This window comes from Lissotriton vulgaris, chromosome 5 (assembly GCF_964263255.1).
Source record: "Lissotriton vulgaris chromosome 5, aLisVul1.2, whole genome shotgun sequence".
In the NCBI taxonomy this organism is placed as follows: domain Eukaryota; kingdom Metazoa; phylum Chordata; class Amphibia; order Caudata; family Salamandridae; genus Lissotriton; species Lissotriton vulgaris.
This window is the reverse complement of record NC_141693.1, coordinates 1,048,023,337-1,048,037,567: the sequence shown is the minus strand read 5'-3', so window position 1 is coordinate 1,048,037,567 and position 14,231 is coordinate 1,048,023,337. Positions and strand designations below refer to the sequence as shown.

Below are 14,231 nucleotides of genomic sequence, written 5' to 3'. Positions count from 1 at the left end.
TTATACAGGAGGAGCTTATATAGGCCGATTGTCACTGGTAATGGAGGAAATACCGGTTGCCATCTCAGAGGCATTCTGGGAGGTGCAGTTCACTCCCATTGCCCCAATGCTTTCTAGACAAACATACGCACCCCAGTCATACAGAAATATAGGGAAGGTGGGGAGATAGTGGTGCGTGCACCCCTCAACCTGGGACCCCCATGATGGCAGAGAATGAGAATTTGCCTAGCCTTCGTGGTAAGTTCCAATTCTATTAAGGACTCGGAGGCGAGGATTATGCCATTCTTTCTACGCTTTATTTTTCACAGCAGCAAGAAAAAACACAGGCGAGGCAAGAGCTATTTACAAAACGGCTTGCATTACCCACAAAGCCTTGCACACTTCCTCACCTCGCTATCTGGCACATAAACTGAAATTGTCTGGAGGCTTGAGACCTTCTCGGAATGCGGAAAAGTTTCTCTTTGAGCCCCCCTCCTTCAAAAGGGAAAAATTGATGGCTTAATCGATCTCAGGTAATGCGGTGAGAATCTGGAATTCGCTTCCTCCTTCGCTCCGTGCCATCACCTCCATCCAGATCTTCAAAGCGGATCTCAAATCTCTTTTATTCCAAAGATACTTTCAGAACTAATTCCCTCCTTCTCAGACCCCGCCAGGAAGTTCTTTAGTCATTGTAAATTTGTAACATATATATATTTATATTTTTGTTTGTACATCCTGTGCTTGCTGCGTTTGATATTGTGTTCCTTTTCCTGCGTTGTTTTGATTCTATGGCCTGCTATTTTTCGCTAGGAAGGTCTTTAGTCATTGTAAAATTTGCCATATATGTTCATATTTTTGCTTGTACAGTCTGTGCTTGAGATTGTGTGCCTTATGCCTGCGTCGCTTTGATTTTATGGCATGCTATTTTTGTTTGTTCCATTCCTGTAACAGTTCTCTCATGTAACGTAACTGGTTCTATTGTACAGTACTCTGACACCTTCGGGTAAAGTCTGCGCTGTATAAAAATGCATTAAATAAATACATTTAAAAAAAATGTTTCAGTCTGTTCTACCAGAGGCCAAGGCTAAAGTTCCCCATGTCTGCAGTAATTACAAGCCGGTGCTGGGGGCTGGGTGCCGGTCCACTAGCGGCTGTACCACCACTTCCGGAGCAGAGGAGCTGCATGTTTCGGTGCAGCACAAAGGGGCGGATTTTGCAGGGATAGATAGGCCGTCCTTTCCAGGGCGGGACGTTTATCTAACCAATAGGAGGATTCACTGGCACTTACAGCTACAATCTATGGCGCCGGCGCCTGTCAATCGGTATGAAGCTTGGTTTCGGTTTTCCCCTCCCTGATTGCAGTCTATGGAAGTTCTTCGGTCGGAAGCGGCAATCCTAGTTTGGACGCTACTGGATTTTTGACATCTTGGCGGGATGTAATGGCCAAACCCATGAACCTCTCGCCTGGATTGTGTAGTCTGGGGTATGGACAGAGGAAGGCTATTTCCTTGCAAAGTTGAAGAACAAACCTCTACCACAGTCTCACCGGAGTCAAGATTACACGGGTAATGGTACCACTGCTGCAGGAAACCGTGGGCAAGGTCTTCTAGTTGTTTGCCATGTCACACCGGCGGGGACACCGACCATAACTGCGTAGTGTACTTGTAAACGGGGAGGCTGCACAGTCCGAGTTTAAACCAGCTTGAGTGTGGAATCTCCCGCCTCCAGAGAATGCAGAGGTTGGTATCTTGTCTTTACCTTGAACGTGACTTAGCCGCTCGTTGTTGTGTAAGCACAGATACTGTTCTTATTTGTTACACTGCCATAGTCTAAGATGCTCCAAGCAATTGAATTGGACTGCTCATTTATATAGGGTACACCACATTTATGTATGACCAAATATACCATCTGAGATAAGGTGTGTTCATGGTGGTATAGGATACTAACTATTTTTAGCATACTCGGAAATGAGAAACGTCCATCGTCGCGCTTTCACTTGCTCTTCACTAGTCTCGATTTCACTCAGTTAATCTGCCCAACAACGCACAGGTAACATAAATGCTTTGTATTTGCACTTACATAGCACGTAACTAAGCCTGGCGAGGCGTTGAAATACTTTATGCCAGGCAACATGCTATTGCCGAACCTAAGGTTAGTAGTTTGTCCGCTGGTTATTGGGATTTGTCTTGTGCTCCCAAGGAAAGTTTTCAATGCATTAACTCCATTTTCTTTGTGGTAGAGTGCAGTAATAGGAATTATTTTAAATCCTTTCGGGGAAGTGAGTTCATGCAGATGCATGGTAGGCTAATAGATGAGAGGAGGTTAGATAGTGTAAGGTTACTGGGATATCACTCTCCAAAAAATGAGAGATTGTACTCTTTGAAATGAGGTGTGACCAATTTTCAGCAATAGTTGTAGAGATGAAGGAAAACATGAACATCTCTCTCAGAAGGTTGCACTCACAGAGAGGTGCTTGTAGCAGATGAAAAGGAATTAGAAAGCCCCTAGAAAGGAAAAAGGAGAAGTGACCATCAGAAATTTTAAGGCAAGATCATTTTTTTTCATGCTGGATTTTCGGAATAGAGAAGATGTTTTTGAGATGGCATATAACTTGAGGATGGAAGACTAGAAAAATACCTTCTTTTCATGTGACTATAGTGCTATATTAGGTACTCTGAAATGCACTAGAGTAGGGTGACCAGTCTGTCCACTGTTAAGTTACCACTAGATCACAGTTAAAGCACGGCTAATCAGTTTAGGGTTTGGACGTGCAAAGTGACTGCTGGATGCAAACATTCGGAAAGAGATTCTGCAGATGCTAGATAGTATGTCCTCAAGTGTGGCTCAGTGTTGGTTATAAATAGGCTTTCCTGTTTTCAGTTTCTAATTTAGGTAAATTCTGGTGGGGTTTATTCAGTGTTTTCAATTCCTTAAAACTGTGGTTACACTTTCGCTCCATTAAAAACAATAGTGTTTTTCCGGTGTACATGGAATGTTTTGTCTTTAATTATTGCTTGCTTTCTGCACTGATAGCGCATGTGTATAGGATATATGAGATCCAAATACAATTTTAGAAATCAAACTTATCGTAGTACACCATACAATTCGTCTTTAGTGAGTTTGTGGTCATGCGCGCTCGCTCATCCTTCCTTTGTAAACGTTTATCTTTGAAAAGGCCCTCTCAACATTGGCACTTGAGACGAGCAATGCCAAAACAGCCCGTACACAATTTGCTAACTCTGTCCAATGACATAGCTTTCCATGCCAGTACTGGTGCACCTGAAGATTGTGATTCTCTAGGACATGTTCTGCGACATATGCGTTGAATTGAGTCCATACACCCTCCGTTATTAAAGCAGTCGAAAATGAAGCAGTACTTTTCAAAGTTTGGAGAAAATTCATAAGGGATCTAGAACTTGTGCATAGTACCTCAGTGAGACTTCATTAACTTCAAATGCCATGGTTGGGGAAGGGACATTTCTATGCATCATCGCAAGCCATTTCCCATAGACTCTAAAATAAAATTTCCTGAATTGCTTCCTCACATTCATTTGCCAAGTGGCAAGAATTCTAACATGCAGCATGTTGCAGTACCAAAGTCACTAAAAGTGTTGCACAGCTAACTCTCAAGGAGATATTTCAGATCTACACAAATTCCGCTGAACACTTGGTAGACAAGGGTGTTTTCAGACTCTAGTATTTTGATTATGCCCACTACAGCAGTCATGTATTCCTGTAAAAACTTAAGCATGCAGTAGACTTTACTTTTTTTCATATCACTATCAACATGTGACCAAAGATCACATTTCTTGCCTTTGGCATCATTACCAAGCAGAAATTCTGTATACGGTCGCCACATAGATAATATAGCATTCACAGCCTCTAGGACTGAGAGCCACCGGCTAAATGACAGTTAGGATGACTCTTCCTTTGATGTCACACAAAGCACAAAATGAGAAATATTTGCATTTTAGTTCCTGGGCATACCAAAACAGTGCACCAGATTGGACTACAAAGTCAATGGCATTCTTCATTAAGATTGTAAAGATGCTTTCAGCATACCATCTAGCAAGTGGCAAGGATCTCTTACAGGGAAGCACTTCAGCTCAGGTATCAATTATGACATGTCCTCATACAACTTTTTCTTATACGCAGCTGAATTACTGCAAATAAAAACAATATCACTCCAATCTTTATTGTACTTGGTAGGAACTTTTTTGCTGCAGAATTCCAAGTGACACTGCATTCCATGCTTACCAAACGTCTGGTGTCATGTTTTCACCACTATCTCAGATGCTTGGTGACAACACTTTTCATATATACTGGTCACTACATCTTGCATTGAATGTTTAAAGCCTGGAGTGTTTGGCAATTCATCTACAATCAATAATGACTCGCTAAACAAGCATTGGAAATGCAATAGGTCTCGCATTAGAAAAGTTGGAGCTATTGGTCTTGTAAATGACAAATGTTTTATTTATTTGCTGCTTTTTAAAATAGCTAAATTGATAGCTTTGTCATTTACAATGCCAATAGTTATAACTTTTGCGGATGTGACACCTATAGCATTTGGAATGCAACATGTTTTGTATTTACGTGACTTAGATGGCAGCTCTGGTCGTTAGGCCACATCTCTAGAGAGCAGGAGAGTGCAGCAGGGGAGAGAAGCACAGCAATGCAATAGGTCTCGCATTAGGAAAGTTTGAGCTATTGGTATTGTAAAGGACACTTTTTTTTATTTATGTGCTTGTTTTGAAAATAGCGAAATTAATAGCTTTGTTATTTACAATGCCAATAGTTTTATCTTTCGCAAATGTGACACCTATTGTAACACAATATGTGTTGTAGCACTGAGTGGTGTGAGGTTGAGGGGTGTGAGGTTGAGGGGTGTGAGGTTGAGGGGTGTGAGGTTGAGGGGTGTGAGGTTGAGGGGTGTGAGGTTGAGGGGTGTGAGGTTGAGGGGTGTGAGGTTGAGGGGTGTGAGGTTGAGGGGTGTGAGGTTGAGGGGTGTGAGGTTGAGGGGTGTGAGGTTGAGGGGTGTGAGGTTGAGGGGTGTGAGGTTGAGGGGTGTGAGGGTGAGGGGTGTGAGGGTGAGGGGTGTGAGGGTGAGGGGTGTGAGGGTGAGGGGTGTGAGGGTGAGGGGTGTGAGGGTGAGGGGTGTGAGGGTGAGGGGTGAGGGGTGTGAGGGTGAGGGGTGTGAGGGTGAGGGGTGTGAGGGTGAGGGGTGTGAGGGTGAGGGTGAGTGAGAGAGGGTGAGTGAGTGAGAGAGGGTGAGTGAGTGAGAGAGGGTGAGTGAGAGAGGGTGAGTGAGAGAGGGTGAGTGAGAGAGGGTGAGTGAGAGAGGGTGTGTGTGAGGGTGTGTGTGAGGGTGTGTGTGAGGGTGTGTGTGAGGGTGTGTGTGAGGGTGTGTGTGAGGGTGTGTGTGAGGGTGTGTGTGAGGGTGTGTGTGAGGGTGTGTGTGAGGGTGTGTGTGAGGGTGAGTGAGAGGGTGAGTGAGGGGGTGTGGGTGGGGGGGTGAGGGGGTGAGGGTTAGGGGGTGTGAGGGTTAGGGAGGGTGAGGGGATGAGGGTAAGGGTGTGTGAGGGTGAAGGGGGTGATGGTGAGTGAGGGTGAGGATGAGTGAGGGTGGGTGAGGGCGTGAGGGTGGGTGAGGGCGTGAGGGTGGGTGAGGGCGTGAGGGTGGGTGAGGGCGTGAGGGTGGGTGAGGGTGTGAGGGTGGGTGAGGGTGGGTGAGGGTTTGTGAGGGTGAGAGGATGTGAGGGTGTGTGATGGTGAGGAAGTGTGAGGGTGACTGAGGGTGTGTGAGGGTGAGGGGGTGAGGCTAAGAGTGGGTGGGTGTGTGAAGGTGTGTGAGGGGGTGTGAGGAGGGTGAGGGGGGTAAGGGTGTGAGGGTGACGGGGTGTGTCAGGGTGAGGGGGTGAGGGGTCTGAGGGGGAGGGGTCTGAGGGTGAGGGGTCTGAGGGCGAGGGGTGTGAGGGTGAGTGAGGGTGAGAGGGTTGTGAGGGGGGTTGAGGGTGTGAGTGTGAAATTCCACAGACTGGTAGAGACACAGAAACGAACACTTCGTCATAGGGGCACGCACATCCACGAACTCACATACAGGTATCAATTGCACACAGATGTAAACACGAACACACTAAAGTCAGAGACTTGCACACAAAAGAAGGTACATGGCCCGCTCGTCGGACTAGACAAACATATGTAAACTCACATATTAGTAAACGAGCACACACAAACACACTCCGTGCACCAATAGTCACACACATGAATGCAACACTGTAAATATGTCTCCTATACCGGAATTAACCTATTTCTTGCACCTCTTAATTGATCTTTACCTTTTTATTGATTAGCCTGATTGTATTTGTTACTTGTTAGTGTGTAATTCTCCTAATGCATCGTACTTGGTTCTATTGTAATGCGCTCCTTTGCTTTGGGTAAAGTCCGCGCTATATAAAACTGCATTAAAAAAAGAAATTAAAGAAAAAAACACAGGGAGTTAAAACGCACACAAATGCACGCGACCATGCTAACGGCCACTTTCAATCAAATACAGACACCAGAGACCAATAGAAAGTCGTGGGAGCACAGTCACACACATCTCAGTAAGAGAAGACCCTCACAACACAAGAGACACGACCGGGCGCGGACAAAAACTCGGGCACAAACACATGCACTCACTCAATATTTTTCTGCACACGCACACAGGAGCAGATACACCGCACACAGATAAAGTAATGCAAACACTTCTGCTGTTTACTGTGTGTATGTAACGCGTTCTGATACTTACGGGTCAAGATAGCGCTATATAAAAAGTTTAAAATAAAAAAAAAACGCGTACGCAACCGGCACACGAACAGATACACAGGTACAAACACACCTATCTATACACACCGAATTTCAGACAAACTCAGACACACATACACATCCTGCATTTTATTAATCTAAATAGACATCCATATACACACGTGCTCTTTCACACAGAGGCACACACATGCTTTTTACACCTACTTTCCCACAGACGTGCACGCACATGATTACCAAACATAGGCCTTTTCTCCAAAGGACACATTTCGTATTATTTAAACTGGACTTGAGATAATTTCCGGCCATTTAGGCAAAGGTTTGGGTCACACGAGAACGAGTGAGATAATGAGATTGTCGTTCACTCTGAGAGACTCCAACGAGGTCCGGGAGTCTCATGGCAGCAGTAGACTCGCAAGCTCCACCCTTCGTTCTGCCCCCGCGTGCATTTTTCAAGCCAGCCCATAGGGGCCAGTGCAGGCCCACACCTGGGCAGAAGGAGAGCGTCTGTGGAGTAGGCAGACTTATTGGAGTTGAATTATTCTCAAATAATGTTTCTGGTGTATTCAAATTTGCTGCTTGCGAAGCGTTGAAATTCTGGTGGGATGGGGCTTGTAATGTTCTCATGTATCAGTTCTGTTCCTGGAAGCGCTCTGATACCTTCGGGTAAAGTCTGCGCTATATAAAAACCGCATAAATAAATAAAGTTTACCGAAATGTATCAAGACGGACTTTGAAAGAAACAAGTTAAACAACTTTTAAAAGGAGACACGGCCTCCGGCCGTGAAACTGAAAGTACGGCCGGCCGGCCGTGAATAATTAGGGGGTGAGAAATGCGCTGGGAGGGCTGCCTTTGATGTGCTAATGCGAGGCAGGCAGGCAGGCGGCTGGTGGCATTGTGCACGCGCTTTTTAGGGCTTGCGCTTGCGCAATCACCTAAAAAGCACATGCACTTCATGCAATCGCCAGTGGTGGTTAACCACTGGATAAGCCACATTAGAGCTTCGCCAGCTATGCACATGTGCGCACAGCAGGCGAGCCCTAAAAAGGGGGCTGATGTTTCAAAGGATTTCACCAATACTCTGTGGGTAAATGTGATGGTATATATTGGGAAAGAGTCTTATGAAACCAGCCATTTTACCTATCAGGGAAATTAAATGCAGCCAAAATATTAAATATGATTTTGATATTTCCAGATTCTCTACAGCAGCGTTTCCCAAACTGTGGTCCGCGGACCCCCAGGGGTCCGTGACACATTCCCAGGGGGTCCGCAGGACTTGAGTGCCCACCGTCTTAGTAAAAAACAAAACGCCCGGGCGCCCTCACAGCAGTTAAGAGGTGTGAATGTTGGCGCCGGGCGGCAAGACTACAATACTATCTGGCCCAGACAGTTGTGTTTCGAGATTACAGAGCATTGGAGCACCTTGAACAGGCAGGAGGGCTCTTCTACACCTGGAGTGGCATGTGAGTGTTTAATTAGTGTGTACACATTTACAGTAAAAGCGTGCGCATGCTTTAAAAACGTGTTTCCTTTCATCAGCGCCTCGTGTAACATAGCTGCCAAGGTTCCAGACTGCTGTGTGACATTTTCATAATTTAAAGTAATTAAGAGTGAGTCTTTTCAACAACCATGACTGATACTTTCTCCCGAGTAACATGAAGCAATGGGAAACACAGAGACTGTATTAATTGTTTCATAAAGACTTCTAGCTCACACTGATAGTAGCGCCATGCTGCCCGTTACTTGCAAGTTTATTTTGCCACATCAGAGGTACTAAGTCACCCCGCCTAAACAAATTAATGCGCTAATCATAATGCACAAAAAACAGACTGCACAGTTCTCTGTAACAAGGCCCCAGGCAGCACTGGATGACCGCAGTGCACCTTTAAAGGCATAACAAGTTAAGTACAACTAGGAGAATCAGCCATAGTCTTAGCGAGGTGAGCCAGTGCCAGGGCAACAGGCCTGCCCACAGTCATGGACTCTCACTCCCGCGGCAACCAACGCCAGGCCTCATAATTCTGGCAGGTACTCGCATTGAACTGGTGACAGTGCTCTGGGCTGAGGACAACCACTCAAGCGACCGCCGCGGTCCGTGGTTCTCTCTCAGCCTAGCTACCGGTGTCGGGTGGGGTCAGGTCAATGCAGGTCACAGTGGGATCAATTTAATTAATAATTACCGCCGCTGTGCGAGCGACTCTTTCAACATGTTGCCAGCAGGAGGTACTTTTACGACTCTGCCCCTGGTAGTAAGATCGGGTCCAGGAGCGGATCATAACTGCCCTGGTGCCATGATTGCTCCTAACTGCAGTGAAAATTTCATAACATGCCGCCCATTTGCTCGGCAGTCGTTTTTTTCCCTCAAAAACACAGGCTGGGAATGAAAGTAGCCATTGGGCAGCCCCGGCACTGACTCTTTACTTCAGTCAGTGAATGTAATGAGCCTCGGGCCATACCTTCTTCAGTGCACACACTCAAGTGGACTCTGCCGGTGATATCTCAAATGCCTTCTGAGAGCCTGTGCCTTTACAACGTGTTCCTGTGTGCCTTTTGTGCACCAGGCTGCAGCTCAACCCCCTTCCCCCACCAGCACAACACAGAGCACTTTGACGCTGGCGTAGAAGCACCTGAGAAAGAGGCATGTTTTGTCTTTGTGTTCAGTCTGCAGAACCACAGCAAGACTTCAAAGTAAATGGGACACTTACTTTCTTTACATTTCAATTGAGCAGGACACTTTTAACCCTTTCGATGCTCATGACGAGCTCAGCTCGTCATGATGCACAGTTGAGCTGTGCTGATGACGAGCTGAGCTCGTCATGAATGAAGCAAAATGGCAATTTTCAGCACAGGAGGGGGAAAACGCCTAGCAGCCAAGGTGTTAAAGAAATGCACTGTAAAAACAGAGGCCTTTCCTTCTTTTCATGTATGCGTGCAAACCTCCTTGTCCTTTCTGCTCATTTGAAAGGATTCAAACACGTTGCTGCGCTTGCTGTGGATTTGCTACAAGCAAGCGTGAAACTCTTGTTCATTCCTTCCCCTCTTGGTTACTTTTCAACAAGAGTGGTAGCTGGGCATTGAGTCAGATTCCCGAGGTGGGTGCATGTGACGTCATCTGATTAGCACGGCCTCAAGTTAGAATAGAGCCAGTAGCTGTCATTTACAGGCTGCTTTTCATTAGGCGCAAGGCCATTAGATTAAGCCCACAGAGTCACTGCGCTACTATTTTCTCCAGCTTTCACTCAGTATTGTCCATCGAGCCTCCCGACCGGCACAAATCAAGCAGCGAGCTGGTCATGTGGAAGGGGTGCTAATATGTGTCTATGCATTTTAGTGCCGGGATTACTGTTTTAATTTTTTGAAATTTAAATTGGACAAATTGCTTGGGGGTCCCCGGCTTCCAGTAGTGATTCAGTGGAGGTCCTCAGGAGTCAAAAGTTTGGGAACCACTGCTCTACAGTTTATGAAATAACTAAATAAGGCCTAAAACATGCTTCTAAACACTGCATCTTTAGACCAAAGACCACAAAACTGAAAAAAGCAGAAGGAAGAAGAAACAGTATTTTAGCGACATTCCTAAACAACAAAACTCAAGCAGAATAATGTTAATCCAGTTTTTTTTTGCTGCTGCCTTGTATAACTAAGTTACTTTGTAGTGGCCCTTCAGGAAGAAATAAAAATGAATCGTTCACTCATCTTTTCCTTTCTTAGAATGGCACTTAGTTTGTGGTTGTGAAGGTGTTTTGTGGTGGTGATGGCTATTTTCCTTTTTGTGGGGTTTTATCAGTTATTATAGGTTTAGACAGCCTAGTTATAAAGCACAGTGGGATCTGTTTAGGATGTCTCTAGTTTGTTATGGGGAAGGTGTAGATCAGCCTCCTCGACAGTGGCAATGTATGCTGCATTTCTGTGGTTGGAGCTCCAGAAACTGAGGTGAAGGGCTTCCTAAAAATATTTGATAAAGCCTTGTTAGCAATGGGCAGCGCATAAGAGTTCCCGAAGCGCTGCTGTTTTTTAGATGGTAGGGTAGAGGTGGTGGAACTGCAGAGTATGTGCATTTTAAAGGGTGCCCTTTAGGTGAGCCCATCCTTTTATCTTTGCTGATCACACTTTCAGTCTGCCTGATGACTGGGATGTGCTGACATATTACACCTCTTAGTGCCTCTTTTCTGGGTGCTTCCGGGTGGAGACCCTGTTATGAGGAACAACAGTACACAAAGGCTGTGACTGGAAAGCAGCCAGGCAAAGATACATGAAAAGAGAACCAGCCTAAATCTGTCTGAAGCATAGATCAGTTAGAAATGTCTATCGCCGGGAATGAAGAAAATAAATGACTTTATTTTCAGTTTGCGAAAGGTCACTCGTGTAATTAGTAAAGAACTTGCAAAACAATTCTTGTCTCCTACGCTATACATTGTCTGAACTGTGTGCTCTTTTCCATCTATGCTATTTTATTTACTTTTCAACTTGTATGTTTTTTCTGTGATGGCTTCAGCTGTCAGTTGTTTTATGTACTCTGTTCCTCTGTCCAGGAGTCCTGAAGGTGCCTTCAGTGAAACCTTATGCTTTATAGACTTTTAATACAGCGAAATAGTTTTAGAACACATACATATTTTAGAAATGAAAGCAGCTGGTCATTTGAGGTTGTAGTAGGAGTTCAATTTAGTATTACTTTAAGCAAGTGCTCTGGTTTGGATGGCTGCGAGATATGGAACGCCATAGATAAGTAAGTGCACAGAGGATGTGACAAACTTAAACAAAGAGGGAACAAGCTTACATAATGACTGTAACTTTATGAAGCAAGTACACAGAACATACTTCTCAGGACTGTGTTGAAACTGGAATTCAAAATGGCTTGCATCAGGACCGGAGCGTAAATTAATTCTGGTGAGGCTGAGATAAGGAGCAGATGCATTTTATTCAGTGCAACATAGAACACTAAAGCAAGCACCAATTATGAAATCTTAGCCAGTAGGAAGGGGTGGTAGCTAAACCCTCCTAGTGCACTCTTGGCCAGGAAGAAATGCTGCTCAGTTTGCACAAACAGTGGCATTAAGATGTTAAATCTTGCAGACTTCACGACTGCTATTACAAATTTTCAACCAAAACATACGCATGCAAACTGCAAGCAGACTTAGGAGTGTGCAAACAAATCATCCGAAACATAATTTTAGTAATGTAGGACGAACAATTTTAACACGAATACTGAAATTTACCTATGTGTATTTTTCTGTCCATTTTGGTCTTTTTGATACTGAATGAATTTAATTATTGATATCTATTTAGGAAGTGTGCACCTAATGATTTAGGACATATTGTTACATTGCCAACAGCTACACAACTGCCAACAATGGCAGTTTTCAAGCAGTAAATATGGTCGTTAATTAGGCGGATGGGAAAGCTTAACACCACAGCTCCCTTTTTTATTTTTTCAAGTAAAAAAAAAAGTTCTTTTTTTTTTTTTTTTGCTTGAGCTTGTGAGTCTCTAGATAAGGGGGCACACATGTCCATGGTTACATTCTATGTTTTGTTTATTTCTATTTCCTAGTAATGTATCATGATCGTGTGCCAGGCGATGTGTAGGACACCTGATATATTATTGCTTGCTTTAGATTAGTTTTGTGATTTAGTAAAGTGGTCCCTCACACCAATGTTCTAGTGCCAGATGCAGCAGCTCTTTTCAGGGGCTTGGTCGTCTTATGCGAAGTACTAACCTAGAGATATTCAGAGATTCTGCTGTCTATAATTTGAGAGAATACCTAATGTTTTCATTAGTCATAGAGGCCAGATTGATGCTGTTGCTGTGGAATTCTCAATTGTAATGAAATTACTGTTCACTGTTAGTGCAAATTGGCTTCTGCAAGCCAATCACTAACTCACTGGTGAACGGAGAGGGTGCAGTAGCATTCCAGGTTCTGCACATGATGTAGAGTACTGGCCAGACCTGGCACTGGGAGGATCATGTGAATTTTTGCTTTGATCTACAGACCAGAATGCTACTAAATATTTGGAACCCATCAACCCTTTCAAATCTAGGAGTAACATCATATTGTTCCTCAGTGTGCTAAATGAAAATTGAGCAAAGAAACGAGGGGCGATCCCTTGGAAGAAAGAATGCTTCACTCTTGTAACATATCTTTGCATATGGCAGAACCTGGGGCACTTACCTGAGCATGCCTACTAGGTCTCTCCTCCATGTAGACTGGCTGCACAGCATATGTATATTCCACTCATTTCTTGCACTTCTTTCAATAAAATGGTAACCAATTAAAACAGTCTGCCACGTTATTTTTCGCTCCAGGCATCTGATCCACTTCGTAAGTATAATCAAGCAACATCACAGACATGTAGCTTATGTGTTTGATGACCCACAAGCTACATAGTCGTGAGTATCTTTGTGAGTGGTTTGTAATCACACCTCAGTAGAATTGGAATCCCCACACATATAGACAGTAATACACCAAGCCCCGACACATGCTAGCATCACTTTCTCAATTACAGACCCATTTTCCTCATTGGGAGTTATTGAGTGAGAAGCAAAAGCTATTACTATTTTTTTCCAATTCTTTCCAATTTGTAGGAGTAGAGCTTCTATACCCCTTTCACTAGCGTCAGATGTTATCACCTGTTTCGACTCTGGGTGAAAACCCTGTGTATGTAGTGCTTCACAAAAATCCTTATTTGGATCTTTAAATGCTTGCTAACAGTCAGATGACCAAAGACATTTCTTTTCTTCAACAGCTTCTGAATGAGAAGTGATTAATTGAAAAAGAATTCACAAACTTAGAATTAAACTTAGAATTAAACTTAGATTGTCATCCTTCCTTTTAGGTGCTGTTGCGCTTATTACTGCAAAAACAACAATTGATGAACAGAATGCAGAACAATGTCATACATTCACCCCAGTACAGAAATCTGGGCCTAAATCCATCAGTTTTTTGCTCACCATGCCATTCCAGTTTGGACCCAGACATATGCAAATCAGTCTTGACCCTGTGCCCACTGGGAACAGTCCAGCCTGAACTGCCAATCCAGATCCTCCGGGGCTGGAAACAAGCATCCAAGGACCGATGAAGGGCTTTCAGCCCTCATCAGCCAGGAGGGCATACCTGAGGTGGCGAAGTGAGCTAAAGAATGATGATGGATTCACCCCAGATCTGTGACTGGGGGTGAGTGTCTGAAAAGTTTCAGCGCTCTGTCCATCATCTCTTTGTGTTTGCTTTGTTCGCCCTAAGTTGACAGGGTGTGCACAGACGTGGGTCCCTTGCTCACTTTGCCACTGGATTCAAGCTAGCCTGGCTGATGAAGGGTGTTACCCATACACCGGTCCCAGGATGCTTGTTTCCTGTTCAGGGAAGACATGGCTTGGCAGTTAGGGCTGGACTGTTCACATGAGGCACAGGGTCAAGACTGATTTGCATATAGCTGTGTCTGAACTGAGGTGGCAAAG

The 14,231-nt window shown here is 44.5% G+C and overlaps 1 protein-coding gene across 3 annotated transcripts in view; it reads left to right on the top strand.

Moving 5' to 3' along the window:
* Nucleotides 1-1,258: 1,258 nt before the first annotated feature.
* The window catches only part of SLF2 (SMC5/6 complex localization factor 2), a 404,246-nt gene continuing 391,273 nt past the window's right edge, over nt 1,259-14,231 (top strand). Inside the window, exon 1 of one of the 3 annotated variants that reach the window (XM_086922683.1) lies at nt 1,259-1,718. In XM_086922683.1, coding sequence (XP_086778809.1) covers nt 1,711-1,718 — 8 coding nt within the window. In that variant the 5' untranslated portion in view covers nt 1,259-1,710. The remainder of the gene's footprint in view (nt 1,719-14,231) is intronic. The other 2 variants (XM_086922686.1, XM_086922685.1) reach the window with 2 other exon arrangements.